We start from the raw sequence: 22,907 nt of genomic DNA, 5'->3' as shown, positions 1-22,907 counted from the left end.
AAAAGTTACCAACTTGACATTCTCTACTTGCTGCTGGTAAATTAAATATGCAGCAATCGACAGTGTTACTCAGTGAACAATAGCATCATAATATTACATTGTGTTTTTAGTTAATTTTATATATAGCCTCTGGGCTAATCAGTCAAAGGTGCTGCGGGGTCACAGGTTCCTGTGTGGAAATAAACCCCAAATTTACTGTAATCAATTAAACTGGATGAAGGACAGTTGATTTAGCCATTCACAATTCCAAATTAGCACAAAAACAGGAAGATGTAAAAGCACAAAGCTCTGCCACACTGCACAATCCCTTTGACTGAATTTAGTCCGAGTTCTAACTTTCATGAAACTGAATCTAGTTTATAGTTGTTCCCTGTTTAAGTTATTGTAAATAAGAACCCACTGATACATTTGTTGTATAATTTTATCTTCTCAATAAACAGCTGATTCATTCATGTTGGTCATGTGTTTTTCATCTGCTGAATGTGACTATAAATTTGAATTGAAGCTAATGTCCTTTCATCATATTACATCTCAAGGTATTAGTTTGTAACTTTCTGCCCCAACTCTTTAATGAACAGAGACAAGCATCAAATCCAAACTCTGCAAAAAGGTGCCAAGAGGAAAGGTTTGGCATCAAATTAATTCTATTATTAATTGATTATCAAAATAGTTGCTCATTAATTTTCTGTTGTTTGCTTAACTGACAAATCATCGAGTCACTTCAGCTCTAGGTTTAATAGTGCTAATCATATGTTGACCCAGACAATGTACAAACACTGAGCTTAGGTATGAAATGGTTTTATAAACAGGTGAGACAGGTTGCTTATGCATGCATGTTTATTGATTTAAGTTACATGAAATAGGATTGATTAATATAAATCAGATTGATTAATATAAATCAGATTGATTAATATAAATGATTAATAATTCTTCCAGATGTGATGTCATCGAGGCTTGACATCCTGGTGTGAGTGACATCATCAATGGGGGTGTGGCATCCTCGTGTCAGATGTGTCAGCACATGGAGTGGATTGTTACGGGTCTTTGACACAAATGAAAGGTTTCTGGTCCCGGCAGTTCTGATCATTGATAAAGTCATTTCCTGTAGAGATTAAAATAAACAACACTTCAGAGGCTACAACTGCTCAACAAGCCCAGCAACTGAACACAAACTTTGAACCAAAATGACATGTGAATCAATCTAATATTGTCTGTATAATGAGAACTGATTTCCACATTGATTCTCAACAAAAATCTCAATCATGAAAACAACTGATAATTAATTTGTACCTCCGAGGTTTATTTCCATGCAATGCTCTCCACCTAGGTTGTTGGGTTCCCCTTGGTGCCACAGGTTGAAGTCAAAAATGTTCCCATCACTCCACAGCCACACACCCTCCTGAGAGAACAGGTTTTAAGGCTCACATTTTCTAACCACACAAACAGTGCAGATATACTGACAGGTCCTAGAAAACTACACTCCTTTTGTTTAGAACAGTTTCCTACAGAAGCTGCTTCAGTGCATCACATCTGGTCTCAAATTAAAAACTACATTCAGCAGACCCAGTCCTGGGATCTGATCTGGTCTCTGCTGAAAAAAAGGTGCTGATCTCAATAAGGTTGCAACAGATCCTGTTAATCGACAAAACACTCACCTTCACTGCATCGTAGCCTCCAACCCAGGTCCTCTTATGTGAGTTCACTGCTTCAAAGACCAGCTCTCTGAGGAACCTGTACACCTTTTCATTTGGGATTGAGGCCAGATTTCCACCAAGGAAAGTGCAGGTTTTCTGATGAGGAAGACAAAGAGACAAAGAGCAAACCAATGAAACAACTGAGAATTCAAGATGAGGCTGACATCCAGTTGTAAAGCTGCTGCCTGACAATTAAATATTCACATGAGGGTTTCAGCCACAAATACAGGCTGACAGTTAAAGCTGTTGCTGTTCCATAAAGTACCTCAGCATCAGCCCAGTCCTTTTCAGCAGCCTGGAACTTGTAGCAGCGACTGCAAAATTCAGTCCAGCCAGAAGGACACGCGTCATCACAGTCATCTACAACACAATTGTGATCTTAGAAGGACAAAGACACAAGAGGGCTGCAAACAAAAATAAAAACACTCACTAGTTACATTTACTTTGTTTATTTTCATATACATATTTAAAATAATTTCAAATAAGTCCATACAATGTGCAGGGGTAATGAAAAAGCCTCTAAGGCTTCTATGGGAGCCTGCCCCTAAAAGCTAAAAGCTGAAGACTAAGTGCACAAACAAACTGAAATAATAAGAGTTATATTGATCTGCAGAGTATATTCTCAATTATTGATCTATTCGTAGATAAAAGGTTAAAAAATCATGAAAAATGCCCATCAAAGTTTCCTAAAACAGAGTGAGGTTTTAAAATTTCTTGTTGTGTCCAACCAAAGCCCAAACAAACACCTGAGTAAAAGTAATGCAGCCTCATACAGCAGTTCTACAACAAGTCCTACCTTGATGATGGTTATAAAGTTCAGTTTTTTAATCTATATTGTATTATACTGAAAGAAGTTAAATGATTTTATCCACCCTTTAATATCAACAGTAAGTACTAACCTGTTTGATGTCCACATTCTGCCTGTGGATGTAGAGAACACAGTGTTAGAAATGAACACTGTACAACACAGAGGTTTTCTTTTTGATTTGTGCAGGGATCAGATAAGTCAGACAACAATGGCTGACAAGTTCATGAGGCAGATTGGTGACATCGTCTACACAGGTTTGACTGATTTCACTTTTCTGTTTCAGTAACAGTGGCTTTACTCTGCACTTATCAAATCTGGAAATGATCTTACACTGTACCTCTCAAACAAACATTACTTACATCTGCTCCAATCCACAGTCCACTGGTCAAACAGAGGAGCACAATGAAATGAAGACCTGATGCCATCTGTGTAAAGATAAATTAGAGGAGTTAATTAGATCCATGTATCAGTCTTTATCTGAGCAACGAGCTTCATTATGTGGACGCAGCAGAATAAACAGGACTGGATGATTGAAGACATAATGAAGAGTAGATGAAGAATCTCCTCTGTAAAGCTGATGTTACGATGAAAGGTAAGAATTCAAACCTTACCTTGTTGTGATGATCAGATGAGGTTGCAGTTGCAGTAGCAGGTAGCAGGATGTCTTGGAAAAGGGAACTCAGTCTTTTTATACCTTTTCTGGGAGCTTTGTTTCTTTAGCTTGTTTGGAATCCTCTAAACCACGAGACATCGTAGTTCGTGTAATAAATATTGATTTACACATTACCACTGCCTTGAGTAAATATGAAAAAAAAAACAGTATGGGAGTTTTACGTATAAACTCCCCCACATTACTCAGAAATAAGAGCAAGGGTGTTGACGGTCACAGTTTAAAGTGTTACGGCAGACTGCAGCTAGAGTTATGTAATGCAAACTTATTTCTAATATCAATATATCTGCTGCTGTCGAGGTTAAGGACATCCGGGTCCTTTATTTGATAAGTGAGGATGGCGTGAAAATGCATGATAACTGCTGCACAGTTAAACTCAAACTAATCTAAAACTGTGAACATTTAAATCAGTGAGGAAACAAGGTGATTTTCCTGCTGTCTCGCCTTCACGTGTGACACTGGTGACTGTTAATGCTGTAACATTTATATTTATATTGATATTGATTAGTACGACCTTTAAATACAAAGAAATAAACATCTATCAGAAAGAAATGTGACACTGAAAAAAGTTGTAGGTTGAAACTACATCAGTGGCAGTTCAGTGCATTTTTTTTCAGTTACAATAAAATAATTCATTTAACACGTTTCAGTGGTGCTGAATATATTATGTGAAGGTCTTAATTTAGTCTATAGGTAATGAGTCTGCTAAAGTATATAACATGAACTAATGCTGAAGATCTGACATGAGTGACTAAAATATTAATTTCACCATATAAGCTACCAGGATTTTCTCTGAAAGGACTCTGTCAGTGACTTTTGTCTCCCTCTTCCTCCTATCGATCCAATACCAATACCAACGTTGGTATTGATAATATCGATATTTGGAACGACCCGCCCACCCCTATTGTGCAGTCATGACAGGTATCGTAGAACAGCAAAGATAAAGTAGAAAACCAAATAGCAGCGACTGGATTAATGCTCTCTATCCTTGTATGTGTGCATGGGTGTGGTGTTTTGGGAGTCGAAAATGACACATAAGTCATTTCTACTATCACTGGAATGCCTCATAAATACTTACAGCTGAGAAATTTCATTAGGTCTTCTAAAAACCAGTTTATGAATATCCCTCCTGTATTCACATTGGAAGCTGAAATGACAAAAGACTGCTTTGGACGAGGTCTTATCTCCAAAATATGCAATATTTTCGATGATAAATTTTAAGAATCATCACTAGCAAAACCTGAGGCTTGGAAATATGATTTGCAAGAGGATATTTCCCTTCAAGAGTGAGAGGAGACCTGTAAATACAGTAAGCACAGTTAACAACATAAAACATCTTATGATGCAGCCACATCATAAAGCAGTTTAAATGTTGTTAAAGAGGGTGAATTAGAGACATGTTAGTCTTTGGAAAATGTGCTCATAACTACAGTATGTGTTGCTGTTAGGAAGGTGAGGAGCTGAAACAAAGCGCCTCTTCTTGAACAACAGGAGACTAATACTGGAGGTCTTCTATCCGTCTGTCTCAATATAAAGTGTATCCATCTGTTTCTGCTCTGGCTTATGATTGGTTGAAACAAAAGAAATGTTTGTACAGAAATAAAGTGACAGGTTGTGTCTAAACTGGACTTATTGGACTGTATTTTTAGGGTGGTAGTGATTTCAACCTACATCTGTGAACACATAAAGTGGCTCCATTAAAAGTTGGTGACTTTGTGATTAGCAGTTTCTGTTTGCATTACTGTGACAAAAACTGAATGATTGAATCAGAACAATTTGTGATCAAAAATGTATTATATTATATGAATTCTATTATTAATATATTATATATATAATAAATATAATAGTGCTAATCATATGTTGACCCAGACAATGTACAAACACTGAGCTTAGGTATGAAATGGTTTTATAAACAGGTGAGACAGGTTGCTTATGCATGCATGTTTATTGATTTAAGTTACATGAAATCAGATTGATTAATATAAATCAGAATGGTTAATATAAATCAGATTGGTTAATATAAATCAGATTGATTAATATAAATGATTAATATTTCTTCCAGATGTGATGTCATCGAGGCTTGACATCCTGTGTGAGTGACATCATCAATGGGGGTGTGGCATCCTCGTGTCAGATGTGTCAGCACATGGAGTGGATTGTTACGGGTCTTTGACACAAATGAAAGATTGGCTGCCCCCACAGCTCCTGTCATTGATAAAGTCATTTCCTGTAGAGATTAAAATAAACAACACTTCAGAGGCTACAACTGCTCAACAAGCCCAGCAACTGAACACAAACTTTGAACCAAAATGACATGTGAATCAATCTAATATTGTCTGTATAATGAGAACTGATTTCCACATTGATTCTCAACAAAAATCTCAATCATGAAAACAACTGATAATTAATTTGTACCTCCGAGGTTTATTTCCATGCAATGCTCTCCACCTACGTTGTTGGGCTCCCCTTGGTGCCACAGGTTGAAGTCAAAAATGTTCCCATCACTCCACAGCCACACACCCTCCTGAGAGAACAGGTTTTAAGGCTCACATTTTCTAACCACACAAACAGTGCAGATATACTGACAGGTCCTAGAAAACTACACTCCTTTTGTTTAGAACAGTTTCCTACAGAAGCTGCTTCAGTGCATCACATCTGGTCTCAAATTAAAAACTACATTCAGCAGACCCAGTCCTGGGATCTGATCTGGTCTCTGCTGAAAAAAAGGTGCTGATCTCAATAAGGTTGCAACAGATCCTGTTAATCGACAAAACACTCACCTTCACTGCATCGTAGCCTCCAACCCAGGTCCTCTTATGTGACTTTGCTGCTTCAAAGACCAGCTCTCTGAGGAACTTGTACACCTTTTCATTTGGGATTGAGGCCAGATTTCCACCAAGCAAAGTGCAGGCTTTCTGATGAGGAAGACAAAGAGACAAAGAGCAAACCAATGAAACAACTGAGAATTCAAGATGAGGCTGACATCCAGTTGTAAAGCTGCTGCCTGACAATTAAATATTCACATGAGGGTTTCAGCCACAAATACAGGCTGACAGTTAAAGCTGTTGCTGTTCCATAAAGTACCTCAGCATCAGCCCAGTCCTTTTCAGCAGCCTGGAACTGGTAACAGCGACTGCAAAATTCAGTCCAGCCAGAAGGGCACGCGTCATCACAGTCATCTACAACACAATTGTGATCTTAGAAGGACAAAGACACAAGAGGGCTGCAAACAAAAATAAAAACACTCACTAGTTACATTTACTTTGTTTATTTTCATATACATATTTAAAATAAGTTCAAATAAGTCCATACAATGTGCAGGGGTAATGAAAAAGCCTCTAAGGCTTCTATGGGAGCCTGCCCCTAAAAGCTAAAAGCTGAAGACTAAGTGCACAAACAAACTGAAATAATAGGAGTTATATTGATCTGCAGAGTATATTCTCAATTATTGATCTATTCGTAGATAAAAGGTTAAAAAATCATGAAAAATGCCCATCAAAGTTTCCTAAAACAGACATTTTTCAGTTACTATGTTCACTTTTATTTATTAGGTACACCTGAGTAAAAGTAATGCAGCCTCATACAGCAGTTCTACAACAAGTCCTACCTTGATGATGGTTATAAAGTTCAGTTTTTTAATCTATATTGTATTATACTGAAAGAAGTTAAATGATTTTATCCACCCTTTGATATCAACAGTAAGTACTAACCTATTTGATGTCCACATTTCGCCTGTGGATGTAGAGAACACAGTGTTAGAAATGAACACTGTACAACACAGAGGTTTTCTTTTTGATTTGTGCAGGGATCAGATAAGTCAGACAACAATGGCTGACAAGTTCATGAGGCAGATTGGTGACATCGTCTACACAGGTTTGACTGATTTCACTTTTCTGTTTCAGTAACAGTGGCTTTACTCTGCACTTATCAAATCTGGAAATGATCTTACACTGTACCTCTCAAACAAACATTACTTACATCTGCTCCAATCCACAGTCCACTGGTCAAACAGAGGAGCACAATGAAATGAAGACCTGATGCCATCTGTGTAAAGATAAATTAGAGGAGTTAATTAGATCCATGTATCAGTCTTTATCTGAGCAACGAGCTTCATTATGTGGACGCAGCAGAATAAACAGGACTGGATGATTGAAGACATAATGAAGAGTAGATGAAGAATCTCCTCTGTAAAGCTGATGTTACGATGAAAGGTAAGAATTCAAACCTTACCTTGTTGTGATGATCAGATGAGGTTGCAGTTGCAGTAGCAGGTAGCAGGATGTCGTGGAAAAGGGAACTCAGTCTTTTTATACCTTTTCTGGGAGCTTTGTTTCTTTAGCTTGTGTGCAATCCTCTTCCCACGAGACATCGTAGTTTGTGTAATAGATATTGATTCACACATTGCCACTGCCTTGAGTAAATCTATTTTAAAAACATTCTGAGTGTTTTATCCATAGGCGCCACAACATTATATGGAAATGAAAACAAGGGTGTTGACTGTCAGACAGTGTTACAGTAGACTCGCAGCTAGAGTCACGTAAGGCAAACTTAATTCTAATTAAAGTCTTGCCTTCATGTGTGACACTGTTAATGCTGTAACATTTCCTTTTATGTTGATTAGTAAGACCTTTAAATGCAAAAAACCCTTAAAGAACCTTTAACCTTAAAAAAAAAAGTCTAAATAAATGAACAGAAAAGTGTCTGTTTCAACTCTGTTCCAGGTCATCTCAGGTGAGGAGGGAGGAGGGAGCAAATGCAGCAAACTTTGCTAAGAAGACAAATAATGTGGCTCATCATACAACATTTGAAAAGATCTGCTGGACAGGTTGTTAGTTCAGGGTTAAGGTGGTGCTTACTGCTCTTACAGGGAAATGTTCTACAAAGATGTGCAGTCATAACAAGTATTATAGTCATATACCAACGACAGACAACAAAAGCAAATATTTTTTTAGCAGCAACTAAATTATGTTGTCTGTGTGCGTGTGCATGTGCGTGTGTGTGTGTGTGTGTGGTGTTCTGGGAGCCCTAAACGATACAGAAGTCATTACTACTGACAGCAACCTGTTTGTTTTTTTAATTGAATAATAATATTTTTGCTTGTGAATTCATTATTTAATAATTTCACATGAAAATATAGTTCACACAAACAATTTTAATGTGTTTAATGCTGAAAGAAAACGGACTAATACAGGTTAGAGGGAAAAATAACAATAGTCTTGTAATAACAGCCAACACAGAAGTCCGACAACTTCTGCCTTGGCTCTCTCCGGCTTCCTCCCACAGTCCAAAGACATGCGAGTTATGTGGTGGCTTTACACGGTGCGTGTAGGTGTGAATGTGAGCGTTTGCCTCTATATGTCAGCCCTGTGATAGACTGGTGATATGTACAGGATGTACCCTGCCTCTCACCCAATGTCAACTGGATTTTAGTTGTAAACATTGACCTACAGTGTGTATTTGGTTTGTAGGATACACATGTGAAAATAGTAAAAATTACCATTTTGAGGTCAGGACAGAATGAAAGCCTAATAAAACAGAATGCATGATTTTGAAAATGGCAGTTTTAATGGATTTCAGTGGATGCTCTATGTAAATGTCTTGTAATTTATGCCAAATGCGTTATCACAGCCAAAATGATCGAAAAATCAAAAATGCAAAGGACAAAAATGCCCCAAAGGTCACATAAGGGTTAAAGATAAGCACAGGGATTTTCAGCTTCAGGTTTATCTGAATGGAAATCACACACACAGACAATTAAAATGTATTTAACAGAGGATTCCTATAGAGATAGATCTTTTTATTATAGAGTAACATCCTTTTTGTTTAACCAGAAACATCACTGTATATCACTACCACACTCCACTGACAAAAACAGGAATTTTACCTCACAGAACACAGGAACTGTTGGAACACTGCTGCCTCGATGGGTTAGTTTGTTTATGTTAATGTGAGACTCTCAGCAGTGGAAGAAATATCAGATCCTCTACATGAGTATAAATACCATGTAAAGTACTTGTGTTAACACAAAGCAGCCAAACAACACATTCCCCAAAATACACTACACCCTAAAATTATGGTTAAATTGGGAAATATGTGATCAAAGAACGAGTTAAGAAGCCTGAGAGTTTAATCCATGTTGAACAGTTGAACATCACTATATATCACTACCAGACTCCATTGACAAAAAAAGGAATTTTACCTCACAGAACACAGGAGCTGCTGGAATAGCACTGCCTCCATCTGTTAGTGTGTTTGTGTTGCTGTGTGACTTTCAGTGGTGGAGGAAGTATTTTATATATGTAAAAGTACCACATAACAACAAAACCTAACTAACTGATTGAGGCAGTGGTATTCCAGCAACTCATGTGTTCTGTTAGTAAAATTCATGTTTTTGTCAATGGAGTCTGGTGGCAATTTTTCTTTTAATGAGGAGTTATTTTCCCCTTTAACATTTATCAGTCTGTTACCTTTCAGCATTACACACATTTTAATTGTTGTCAGACAGGTCTTCATTAGCTTTACTGACACCTGGTAAGTCAACTCAGGATTTCCCTTTCTAGCCTACTTCATATGATAAGAGAGGAAAGGCTGACACCTGCAGATATTTTCAGTTATGGCATCCAGAGGTGATCACAGACTAGAACAGACAGGAAACACTAGAAACACATTTCAATCATTAACGTCAGGATAAGGATATACTGTAAATAAGTACAGGAATAATCAAGTTTCTTGCTGACTGATGATGAACTGTAACCAAAAGAAAGAGAGGAGATGCATCTATAGTCTATACAACATAAAATAAAGTTCACGCAATGAAACAGCTGAGTGAGCGCGCCGACACGCACAGTGTGAAATTTATGACACGTCTGTCAGATCATAGGCGGAGTTCACGAGGGTTTTTTTTTTTTATTATTGCCCAGCATGAGGAAGTTACTGTCAGTCAGTTCTTTGAGCGCAGCCGTCACAGTCAGGCAGCATTAACCCGGCTGCAGTCGCTCTCTAAGGCATTCCGAGGATTCCTAGCGCTCCATCCTCACTACCTGTCCGACAGGTGTAGCCGGGGGGAAGGCGGCTCTGAGCGGGGGGCCATTCATGGTTATCTATGGGTGAGTGTCTGCGGAGAGCTTGTCCATGTCTGGAATCACTATGGCAGCGGATTTTCAGCGACAAAAAGACTAGAGGAGAAGGAGGCGGAGGAGGAGTGAGTGGTGGTAGTGAAGGTGGAGGAGGAGGAGCAGGCAGCAGTGACAGTGGCGGACAGGTGAGCTCACCGGCCCCGGCTCTGCTGCCGCCGAAGCCGCCGCCGGAGAAGGCAACCGAGAGCGGCTCCATCTACACGGCGGTGTGGCCGTTTGAAGCCCGGCACGAGGATGAGCTGTCGTTCCAGGAGGGGGACCTGTTCAGTGTCATCAGCCGCAACGGGGACTGGTGGACCGCGCGGATGATCGACAAGAACGGGCGCGTCCTGAACACCGGGATAGTTCCCAATAACTACCTGGCCAGGGCTGAGTCCCTGAAAATGCAGCCGTGAGTATCAGCACTCTGAGAAACCAACTAACCGTAAACGTGTCATGTATCAGCTGTTTATAGATGTATCTGTCAAAATGTTGAGGTATGTTGTTACTGTGCGGGTGATACTGATTATAATCTGCAAAAAATATTTACAAATTACAAGATCATCAACATAAACATGTTAAAAACTCTTGTCACCAGGAAGCACTGTGGGAAATAAGGACACAGTAACGGTAAACAAAGCAAGCAGTTTAACAGCACAGAGTACATTCTCACCAACTACATGTAATCTCCAATCTATAATCCACTGCAGTGATTTTGACCTCTGCCTCCAACTGCAGCCACATAAACCTGTTTGGGATAGGCCTAACACACACACACACACACACACACACACACCTACACACACATCTGTATTATCCAGGAACTCCAAAACTGTAACTGTGATTTCAGAGGACAAAACGTGAGATCATGTGAACTAACTGAGTTTCTCTTCAAGCTGCATTACTGTCACCAGTAATTAACATTTATAGGTCAAACAGGAGGAAACGTCTTTTTATTGTCACAATAAACTATCTGTTGCAATAAAGTGAGATTACAGTGCCACTCCTCAGACTTGTACTCAACATTTCACTTTTTAATGTTGAGACTAATTACAACATCATCACTTGTTAAGAGCTGGGGAAGTTTTGTCGACCCTGTGGCCAGCGAGGAAATGCATCACAATAATTTAAAGTTTTTTCTTTGAACTTCCCATTGTAAACATAACTTCAGTTGCTTCCCCTTTTTTATATACAGGGTATCATACATTTATATTTCCTTGCCATGTTTTTGGTTTGACGGAGAAAGCGACAGGAAACATGGTATTATACAGTATTAATCTTAGACCAGTAGTCTACCTATCCTACCTACCTGGATCAAACAAATCACTCCATCATCCGTCCTCACAACATCACCCTTTCATTTGGAGCTTTGTTTTAAAAACAACATGCAGTGACTTCTCCATAACCTGCTGCAGTCTGCTGCAATAAATCAATTTCCCTTTGTCTCTGAGCGTTCACAAAGCCAGAACTTCATATCACGGCAAACATCTCTCTGGACTCTTCTTGCTTTTCTGCATCACGTATAGTATGTGCCCCCCCACCACCACCAGTGTGATAAATGTCAGTAACACCTTTCATAATGTCAGCGCCATGTCTGTGTGTCGCTTAGCAGTGATGCAAACTGGGAAGCAAACATGATGACAGTCGGCCTCACCACTTCTTGTTTTGTCTTTCCCTCGCTCTGTTTATTGCTTCAACAGAAAGGGAAGTGTGTAAAGCGAGGTTATTCCTACATCAGCAGGTGCTGGAGAGCTGATCTTTTTTATTCACACTTATATCATTGTTGTGTTTCAATCATTTGTCATCCAATTACACACCTCAGCTGCACTAACACAATACCAATAAGATCAGCAGTAATCACAGCTTGCAAAAATAATATTTTCAGGGTTTGTTTCAGCACATTTTGGCTCCACGTACGGTAATGAGTATTTCTGCAACTAATCACTATTCTGTTCACCTAAGACAGTAAAATCCTCACATTTAACAACCTGGAACTATGGGTAATGTTTGATATTTTTGCCTGAAAAATCACATTATCTTTCATCAAAATAATCTGGTACTCCCTCTTTCTTTGCATCAGAGACTTATCTTGTTTTCCTGACATAGGTTCTGCCATATCCCTGTCCCTTATGTGACAGGCCTCAGTATTTTTGCTAACTCACCAGTTAGTCTCAGGATTGTTTTCTTGTGCAATCAAAACCGACTGACGGCGTCCTCACTGCTGTGTTCTTCCAGCAAGTGACTTCAGGCTCTAAAAACATTTTCCTCCTTATAACTCGTTCTACAACATTGTTGGAAATGTTGGTATCACAGATTATTATTATGGAATATAGCTGTTAGCTCAGAGCTTAGCGAAGCCTTGTGACTCTGGGACACATTTTCTTTGACTAAGAGAAAGGAGGACTCAACTCTGCATGAAATTGCTGATTATACTGTAACAGCAGTGAAAGCTTTTTTACTCTTTTAGTATCTATCTAAGATTGTTCCAAAGATGATATCAGAATATAATTATTTTGTTTATTGCAGGTTTAAACACTGTAGCCATGCCCCCAGATTCCTAACGATTACTTTTATTCATGTGTTTCTGCTTTGATCCAGATGGTTTTTTGGGATAATGAACCGCTTCGAGGCCCAAAGCCACCTGCTGGCACCAGGAAATGAAGAGGGAGCTTTCCTCATCCGACACAGCGAGAAAGACGACGTTGGATATGTTCTCTCAGGTAAGACAAGAAGGAGAGGGGTGATGAAGAAAACCCACCCAAAAAGAAGCATATATAATGTCCACCAACCAGCACCTCTAAAGCTCAATCGTGTTATAGCTCATTTGTTTAATCCTACAAAATCCAAACTGTAAAAATGGCAGACTACCGTTTATGTGTCGCACTATTTCTCAGCTGGAAATCAGTATCTTCCTTGACTTGCCTGCCAGATACAGATACAGTACCCATCCATAAAACCAGAAATTGTTCTCTCCTTTAAGTTGACCAAATGTCAAATGTCACACAAACACAAGAAAAAGCAGAAAAATTGAATGACTACGGCCACTACAGCCAGACATGGACAGACCTAACAGAACTAATGTGATCATTCAGTTCAGTTCTTGGTAAATATCCTCTTCCTTCCTTCTGAGTTAACCGATGTCCTTTCAAGGAGCAGCAGCACAAGCGTAACCACAGAAAATGTCAGTATTATGTTTGCCATCATCGGGCAGGCAACTAATCCTACCAACCTACAACAGTGGCTTCCAAAGGAGAGTGTGGGAACATATCAAGGATCTTTAAGAGGCATGCAACAGGTCTGATGTAGACTTATAGGTATGGGATTAAGTAAAAAAGAACCAGTTTTCTGACTCTGCCTTAACACAGAGTATCTCTGCTGTGGAAAACACCTAAAACTTTGCTCACTTCATCTGAAACACATGGTTCAATCTTAAAAAGTAGTAGTTCTTGTAGGAATCAATCTGTGTCAGTATTTGGTTTAGGGTACGGATATTGTAAGGCCAGTGTAGTATGAGTATGCAACGGTCCACGTGATGTAAATTTCAACATCAGTGCGAGACTCTATTGTGTCCACATAGACTTTGTCCACACACCAACTGTGCATGCATCCTCCAAGCAGACTAGAAAGAGGATAATAAGAACAAGTACGTGTCGATGGTGTCTGCAGGAAGTATAACTGAGCGGAAACAAAAGTCATGCAGCCCAAAAAGAGTCTTCCCCACAGAACACCATTATAAAGAGAGATGTCTGACAACAAACAAGATCAATTATTACTCTGTGACCCATCAGAGCGTAGCAGCAGCAGGTGTACTGGACCTTTGCTATCGTGCTACTTAAAGGTTTACTTAGGTTTAGCCACAAAAACTACTTGGTTCGGTTTGGGTAACACTAACATGACTGTGTAAAGTTCCTCAATATTTCACTTGTGAAAAGCTCACACGATCTTTAGGTTTCATTCTCTAACCAACTTGTTTGTTGCTGACTTTGTGTACGCTCTATGTGTGAATCTGTCTGCAGTGAAGACAAGCAGTCGGGTGAAGCATTTTAAAATCCACCAAGCAGGTGAGAGTGATTTTCACGTGGAGCACAACTACCACTTCAGGTCTCTGATTGACCTGGTGGAGCACTACAGCACCAACAGCCTCATCAGCACAGGAAGACTGGGAAGCCCCTGCAAGAGGGTAGGAGCAGTTGTGGTTTTATCTTTTTGTTTCATTTATTTGTTCCTCTTATGTCTGGACATATGAAGAAAATACACTCAGATTTGTTGCTAGAGCACTGATCATGTGTACAAACACAAAATTCATCTCCTAAAAATGTGTTTATGTTTGTTTCCACGGTCAGAAAAAGCCCAACACCCCAGATTTGAATCATTTTACGGTGGATGAGTGGGAGCTCCCGAAAGAAGACTTCACCCTGGAGGAGGAGCTGGGCAGCGGCTACTTCGCCGACGTCTACCGGGGACGCTGGAAAAACCATATTAATGTCGCCATCAAGATCATCAAAAGTGGTATTTCACCATCTCTGCTGATCTAACAAAGGCTGAATTTACAGATAGGTTTCTGATTCTGAGGAGTTGTTTGGTGTTTAACTCCATAAATCACAAAAGAGAGCTCAGAAGAAGGAAACAACTCTTCCAGCTCCAAGTACATGAAGTAAGCGAGTTAGTCATATCTTTGGAATCGGTGCAGTACTGAGCAACTGGCACCTGCAATGTAATCGGTGCAACTGTCTGTGTCCTGCTACTGTTTTTGTCAATGGTCTGGTAGTGAAAAAACCAGCAGCTTCTATGCTTGAACAAAAAGAATCTTACTCCTGAACCAGATGTGTGAGTCACAACTATTCATGCCCTAGTAAAATGTATCTTCATATCATATAAACTGGCAAAAATCCAAATATCCATCGTCAGTAACACGTTAGACAACATTTGAGTGAAACTGGGAGTGGTTTAAACAATGAAGACCGATGGTGGTAATCCCCATCGAGACAGTGTCACACAAGCATCCTTGTTATGGGTGGAATTTAAATGACACATAACTGGACGATTCATCAAACCCGCCACCGGCAGAACAATGTGTCATTATTTTATTCTTTTCAAGCAGAAATCCGTCATCTTTATTTTGGCATAAAGAATGTGCCATGTGTTGGTCTCAGTCAGGACCCATGGATTGATGACGTGTAGCAAAAACACTTGTAGAGAGCAGAGTGAGAGGAGGACGTGGGCGAAGGCAGGTGTACATTTTTAGCCACTGAAACTGCAGCCTGACAAGCAGGTCATTTATAAATGACTCTCTTAGCTTCTAGATATTATTCATGATCGACCTTTTGCACCAGAGCTCGACACTAAGTCTACTGTTCAATGTAGTAAAACCCAGGAGCTGCTTGTCGTCAATTTAATTTCAAAACCGTGCTTATGACATAAGCCAACTGGAGCAATCTGAAGTTGCCGTAAGCAAACGTGATGTAAAAAGAACTTCAGACAGGATGTTGCTTTTTTAAATGCACCAATACTGTGTGTATCACTATAAAATACATCTGTAGACTCATCTGCTCACAGTCCCAGCTTCCTCTTATTCTTGTCAATTGACCTTTATTTCTTCTGTTCGTTTGTTTGAATATCACAATACTCAAAAAAAACCTCACAGATATTCAATTTACAAAGACATTAACCTAAGAAAAGCAGCTCAGCACCAGTGATTTCATATGGGAAAATAACAGATAATGCAGACAACTGTGAGCAAGCAACACACATTAACAGTGTACTAGTCATAAGTGTCTGCCCAGCATTAAGCCACAAAGAAAAATCCCTTCTGTTGCCATGAAATCATCTGATGTTTGCAAAACACAGATGATCCCATCTTTGTCAGTGTCAATTTGTTAAGCTTGGACTCTCAGTATATTTAGTAAATATCACAGTTTGTGTTACTGTATTATGATCAGTCAGTTTTCAAAGTGGTTTTCTTGGTTTCTTTGCCTCCCCTCACCCCGTCTCTCACTCTGCTGTTCCTCTTTTGTGTCTGTTCCTCTTTTTCATCCCCATCTTTCTTTTTCTTCTTCTTCTTCCTTTCAATTCTTTCTGTGTCTCTCTCTCTAGACTCAGAGATGAACCACCGGGAGTTTCAGAGGGAAGTTCAGATCCTAAAGAGTCTCCGGCACCGTCATCTCATCTCTCTGTTCGCCGTCTGCACGGCCTCTGCACCTTACTACATCATCACCGAGCTGATGGAGAGAGGCAGTCTGCTCCAGTTCCTCAGAGGTAAACCTCAGTGTTGCTCTGCTCACGTGATTTGTGGGGAACCAAGAGTTTTATAGTCTAGAGTCAAGTTAGGGTTCGGGGTTAGGAGGTTAAGGTTGAGGCCAGGTGTCAGAACAAAATGTCTGAGCGTGCATCTGAAAATAGTGTGGGTGCATGATCATGGTGCACCAAAAACTGATTATAGCCTAACATATACACCGATCAACCACAACATTAAAACCACTGACAGATGAAGTCAACATTAATCATCTCTTTACAATACAAAGTTCTGCTAGGACACCTCAGGGCCTGACATTCATCTGGATGTTACCCTGATACATGCCACCAAAACTGCTCAGAGATGGCTCAAGGAACACGACTAAGAGCCCCAGGTGTTGACCTGGCCTCCAAATCCCCCAGATCCAAATCTGACTGAACATCTGTGGGATGCACCAGAGCAAGCCAGATGTTGGAGTCCCCAACCTGCAACCCAGAGGCGGTCCCCTCCCCCCCGGCCCCACAAAAAAAGGACTTACCCCCAAACCCTGAAAACAAGATCAATAAATAAAATACAGAATATAAATTGCACATGCTTGAGAAATCCCTGATTAAAGCAAAAAAAAAAAAAAAAGATTCCTGCAGTAAACTATTTTTTAACCTGGGTTATAGGTAGGCATATGGGTCTATGTTAATTAGGAAATACAATTTATTTGGAAGCAGTTTGTGTTGTGTGGCCTGGCATCAGTCTATCCCTCGTCGCCCTCCCCCTTGCCAACCTCTGCAGTCGCAAGTTGATTTCTATTTCCTCATACTGAAGTCTTCTGGTATTTGTTGAAGTTGCAGCCAAGAGGTGGGGTGGAGTGCACGCGCTAAACTATAACGACTTTGCTGCCGGTAATGTTACGGTCTTGGTGTTTGCAGCTGTGGAGGCCTCATTGAACATTTTCAAATAGAAATGGAGCAATATTTGGGGAATTAGCAAACAAGACTTCCCTCTCACCTCTGCATTTGTTATTGAAATTTCAACTGAGGTTAACTGAGGTATGACCCAGTTTCTTGTTGACACCATCCCACAGCTATTTCCTTTTTAGTGCTTCTTGGTTTGGGGTTTTTAACCTAGCTGCGGTCTGATCCTGTCATGATTATTTCCTCTGTTTCTTCTTTCTGCCTCAGGTCCAGAGGGGCAGCATCAAGACATTCCCTCACTCATTGACATGGGGGCCCAGGTGGCTGATGGGATGTCGTACCTGGAGGAGCAGAACAGCATCCACAGAGATCTGGCGGCTCGAAACGTCCTGGTGGGAGGAGACTACATCTGTAAGGTGGCCGACTTCGGGTTGGCCAGGGTGATCAAGGTCAGTACGTGGGGAGGGAGGAAAGGTTTGTGTGTCTTTTTTAATTAAAAATCTTAAAATCAAGAATGAAGTTTTTAAAAGACAAAGATTTTTTCATCCAGGAGCCGTTCTACATCACAGAGGATAAAAAGATTCCCTACAAGTGGAGCGCTCCCGAGGCCATCAGTCATGGAAAGTTCTCCAACAAGTCAGACGTTTGGTCCTTTGGGGTCTTGCTCTATGAGATTATCACCTGCGGAGGGATTCCTTACCCAGGTTGGTGGAATGACAAGTTTTTTAAATATATATATATATTTTCAAGCACTTTCAGTAGTGGTGAATTGGTGGTTATGAAATGAGTTTAAGTCCTCAAGGGAAAACATTTTTCCCAAGTTGTCCTGGAGAGATCAAAGTTTGCAAGAATCCCAGAACAGATTCCACAGTCCTTGCTCTGGATGATGATGTATTTAAAAAAAATAGCTGAAATTGAAATTGGAAGTGTTTGATTTGAGGACCTTTTGTCAAAGAGAAATGAGCTGGCGTAGAGGCCTGAATCGATATTGTGATCTTGCGTAGCCCTAATAAGACGACTAACCTTCCAGTAGACAGGGGTTGTTATTTGTGTCTCTCTCAGCCAGACATTCAGATCATTTAAAATAGCTGCTTGATTATGATTTCTTAATGCTAGTCCTCACACAGCGATTACATAAATACACCTGCACCATGTGGCAAAGCTGTACAGCAAGGAACTGAAAGTCAGCAGCTATGTGCAGCAAATATATTTATACACAGTGAGGTATACGTGTGTGGTTTTGCAGTTCTGTGACTGCCTCTGCAGTATACATCATTATAGTTGCAGTGTGAAGTTTTCAAGCTCTCCCCCACCAGAACTTAAGTTTATATAAGAATGTTCTAACAAAGCCTCCCAGGTGTATTTACAGGTGTTTTAGTGGGGACAAATATTAAACCTCACTCTGTCTCTCAGCCCTCAGCAACCAAGAAGTCTACCAGCAGGTGACCAAAGGACACAGGATGCCACGTCCGGCCAAATGCCCAGACTCCCTCTACAGAATCATGTTGAAATGTTGGAGTGCCGAGCCAGAGGACAGGCCAAACTTCAAGTACCTCAAGGTCCAACTGGACAGCAGCTACGAGCTGGAGTGACTTCCCCCTCCTGACTTCCTGCAGTACATTCTCAGTGCCACAGAGGGGCAGCAGAGAGGCTAACACTCAGCAGCTATGAGGACTCTAATCTTAAAGCCTGAAAGTAGAACAATATACAGGCCTTTGTACAGAGTGCCTGTGTGATTGTGTGTGTTTGCAGTTGCAAACCTGCAAAGCCTGATGTGTTTTATTCAGTCCACTACTCCTGATTATTTTCATTATCACTTCATCTAATGATTATTTGTGAAGGACATTTTTTTTTTTACCATTTTCTGACTGAGTTGATTAATCAGTTAATCAAGACAACAATCAATCAATCAAAAACACTGTTAAATGCTGCCTTAATTTTCTAATTAAACTGATTGTTGACATATGCAGTGTGAGAAAATAGTTGAAAATGCCCATCACAAATTTTCCAGACCAGCAGACCTAAAAACCAAATACATAGTTTGAAATTATATAAATAAATGTAAAAACTAAAAAAAAAAAAAAGTGACAGGTTGGAAACCAGAGAGTATTTTGGATTTTTAGTACAAAAAAATGATTTATTAGTTTTCTGAAAGTTATTATAATTTCCTACAGCATAATTTTTAGGGTCTCTTTGTAAGATTTTAATGACTTCAGACAGCACTTAAATTAATACACAATAATAATGTGAATATTGACGTATGCTTATTTCTCAGTTCCATAGTTTGCAAACTTGGACAATCAAACTCACCTCACGGTACATTTAGTAGAGATTCTGGAGCTTTCAGTCGCAGTGAACAAGTAATTATTTGTTTTGTCAGCTGCTGTTTACAAGGTCATGAATGAACTGCAAAGCTCAACTTGTAAACCGACATGGATGAGAAGCGCTCAAAAACTGGAACTGTTTCCATGACGACTGGCCAAACTACATCTACTGATGAAGATCATGAAATACGAACAAAAGCTTCAGAAAAAGCTTCGGCTTTAATGTGAGACTGTCAACAGCCGACCTCTGGCTAGTGCTGGATTACATGGAAGCAGAACAAAACAGCAGTACTGTAGTACTTTGGTTTTAACGAGATAAAAATTTCCGGGATTAACGTCTAACTTGTTGTCTGGGTGGGCAATGTTTATATTTGTCCAGCAGGGGGGAGCACAGTCACAGTATCTGAGGAGCTTCTTTCCTCACAAGAGAGTCAGTTATGTTTTATTGAACAATTTAGTCACTGTTCACTCACTTTCCAACAGTACATAACCTTTCAGTATTTCAACAGCTTCTCTCAAACCTAAGCCTGCCTTCTCTTACATGCTAGAGCCTAGAAATGCTTCATCAAGCAGAACAAAAAAACCTTCAATGAATGATCTTGTGTGCATGAATATTTATATAAATTATACATTTATGATTGAGCCGTCTCTCACAGATCAGCTGCCATTATTCAAACAACAAACACATGTTTTCTCTTTGACTGTAAAGTCCTGAAGACATTAGATTATTAAGTAATTCACAGTTTGTAAACGACTGATAAATTCAGGGATGAAAAACTGCATCAGGGTCATAAAGCCGTGAAGAACTGTAGTAACACACAATTCCAGGTCGTATTTTATTTCTATTTTTTTTAACTGTTGTTGATGAAATGTCTGTTATGACCTTTTTTGATTTACTGATTTACTGCATCAGCTGTGAAACACCTTTCACCAGTGTCCCATTTAAACATGAAACCTGCCTCATTCTGGTGTGAAAGTGCTGAATGAAACCGTGTTCAACCTGGTGTGAACCAGATGCACTCGCTGCCTTCTCTACACAGTCTGTTTTTATGACATTTTCATGTGCAATGATGTTACCAGTCTATAAATCACCACTATTTTAAGTGTTTGTTTGTCTTTTAATGTGTAAGTACGTGTGTGTGTGTGTGTGTGTTAGGGAAAGTATCGCCCTGCCATAAATTCACTCTTATCAGTGTGTGTGTGTGTGTGTTTCCCAGTGGTCTGTGGAGTGTGTTACATTCCCTACCCTCTGCTGCTGGATTTAACTGGGTCAGTAAAGCCAACGTTTGACCCCTCTCACTCACTCTGTGCTGTTCAAGCTTTATCGGCCATAATAAAATACTGTTTTACTAAAACACTTCATGAATTCTGATTCAAACTTACAGAGCCAGAATCATAAAGCACTTGTATTCATTTACGTACGTGAATATTTAGTGCGATCAGAAAGTTCTGAGACTGCGCCTGTAACGAAAAACCCTGGATTTTAATTTTTGCCACCATCTCCTTCAAAGTAGCCACCTTGTGCAGGGATACACCGCTCGCAATGATGATCCTCAACAGGAACGTTTGCTCTGTTCGTTCGGAACAGGAACAGTCTCGGGACTTTTTGATCGCACATCATAAACAGTGTGCAGGATTTTTTTTGGTCCTTTCACAATAAGAGCTTTTGATTAGACGCCCCTGTCATATCAGACTTTGATGTATGATTCTGGTAAAATCTGTTGTTTATCTGAATAATTTTTGTCGGGCTACATCTAAATATTATGATCATGATTTGTTAATTCCTCTTTCTGATTATTGTTTAGTCTTTAAATTCAAGAGGTGACGTTTCCAGTTGCTTGTTTTGTCTGACTAACACTTCAAATCCAACGAACCCTAACATTTTCAAAGCTGAAAACTGGGAATGTTTGCCATCACATCTTGACAAATTTCTCCACCGATACTAATATTTTTTTCAATAAATGTAAGCGATTAATTTGTGGATCATATCAGGATTGAATTCAGGAAAAGCTGCTCTAAGACGGGTTTGAATATTTAGCTTTGTGAATGAAACTACAGCTTTTCATACACACTGCACAGTCACCTGCCTTTTACTACACACACACACACACACACACACACCATTTGTCCTTCACAATGAGCTTTCTGTATCATTCCAGTGATGATGCAGCATTTTCAGACAGTACACACATGAACAAACCAGCCTGCATACACACACAAACCTGAAAGCACATGTGGGTTTGCACTGTGTCATATACGCACAACTGTCTTAGAGTTTCTAAAGTGGGTCAAATCCAGGACAAGCTGTATGTGTGTGAGAATGTGTGTGTGTGTGTGTGTGTGTGTGTTATATGTGACTTCCCGCCCTCCTGTCCTGCAGAGTCACTTCGCCCCCGCTAACCCACTTTATCCATATGAATGGAGGGCAGCTAGAAATAAACTCAGACCCTGGTTTTACTCACAGGTGGCCTCCGTGACCTCAGCAGGAAAAAATCTGACATTCATGGGACCTCCTCAACTTGGATCTGTTTTACTCCGCCTCCTGACCTGCATACATTCAAAACCCGGTGTCCTGGTTTTAGAAAGTCGGATTCAAAACATTTGTAACACCTTAAAATGGTACACGTGGGTAGGCCATGTCTATCATGGAATATATGAATATGTTAGGGATTAACTTCATCTAATTCCATTAATGAGAGAGGAAACATTGATTCACTGGTGCTGAGTTATATTTACTTATATGTGCCACATAACAATAGAAATATGTTCACAAACATCACAGAGAAGACTCTGAAAAGTTTTAGAAATCCAAATCATTTGTGTGACTTCTTCTCTTCACCACAATGTCCTCAAACGTCTGACCCCTCACAGTCGCTCATTTTTACATTTCCAACAAACTTTTTTCTTGTTTGGACCTAGTAGTCTAAGAGAGTGATTGTGCAGATTATTGTAAATGACTCAACACTTTATCATCATTATGGCTGTAAAATTATCAAGATCGTTTTATCGTCCGGCTCTCTGAGGGCAAACCCAGTGACTAAAATACATAACTAATCACTTCTACTGCCTCACATTTATGACCAAAAAAATCTTTTAAAACCAAACACTAGCATAAACGAGTCCTGCACTGATTTGCACTAATGTCACAATCTAATG

At 39.8% G+C, this 22,907-nt stretch overlaps 3 protein-coding genes across 3 annotated transcripts; 1 reads left to right on the top strand and 2 right to left on the bottom strand.

Moving 5' to 3' along the window:
• Positions 1–819: 819 nt before the first annotated feature.
• Positions 820–3,202, bottom strand: LOC108887434 (galactose-specific lectin nattectin). The gene is made up of 7 exons (XM_018682869.2): positions 3,114–3,202; positions 2,862–2,927; positions 2,594–2,615; positions 1,960–2,054; positions 1,656–1,790; positions 1,291–1,399; positions 820–1,102 (listed from the first exon to the last, which is right to left on the bottom strand). The coding sequence occupies exons 2-7, from the start codon at positions 2,925–2,927 to the stop codon at positions 1,035–1,037; spliced, it is 495 nt and encodes a 164-aa protein (XP_018538385.1). The 5' UTR covers positions 3,114–3,202; the 3' UTR covers positions 820–1,034.
• Positions 3,203–5,098: 1,896 nt separating this feature from the next.
• Positions 5,099–7,553, bottom strand: LOC108887433 (galactose-specific lectin nattectin). Its single transcript, XM_018682868.2, has 7 exons — positions 7,403–7,553; positions 7,151–7,216; positions 6,883–6,904; positions 6,257–6,351; positions 5,953–6,087; positions 5,588–5,696; positions 5,099–5,399 (listed from the first exon to the last, which is right to left on the bottom strand). The coding sequence occupies exons 2-7, from the start codon at positions 7,214–7,216 to the stop codon at positions 5,332–5,334; spliced, it is 495 nt and encodes a 164-aa protein (XP_018538384.1). The 5' UTR covers positions 7,403–7,553; the 3' UTR covers positions 5,099–5,331.
• Positions 7,554–10,095: 2,542 nt separating this feature from the next.
• ptk6b (PTK6 protein tyrosine kinase 6b) lies at positions 10,096–20,854 on the top strand. The gene is made up of 8 exons (XM_018682867.2): positions 10,096–10,699; positions 12,886–13,007; positions 14,304–14,467; positions 14,631–14,796; positions 16,381–16,542; positions 17,695–17,876; positions 17,978–18,131; positions 18,841–20,854. Exons 1-8 carry the CDS (start codon positions 10,275–10,277, stop codon positions 19,017–19,019), a joined length of 1,554 nt encoding a protein of 517 aa, XP_018538383.1. The 5' UTR covers positions 10,096–10,274; the 3' UTR covers positions 19,020–20,854.
• The last annotated feature ends 2,053 nt before the right edge of the window (positions 20,855–22,907 follow it).

This window comes from Lates calcarifer, linkage group LG6 (genome assembly GCF_001640805.2).
Source record: "Lates calcarifer isolate ASB-BC8 linkage group LG6, TLL_Latcal_v3, whole genome shotgun sequence".
NCBI classification, from domain to species: Eukaryota; Metazoa; Chordata; class Actinopteri; family Centropomidae; genus Lates; species Lates calcarifer.
This window is presented reverse-complemented; position numbering and strand designations above follow the sequence as displayed.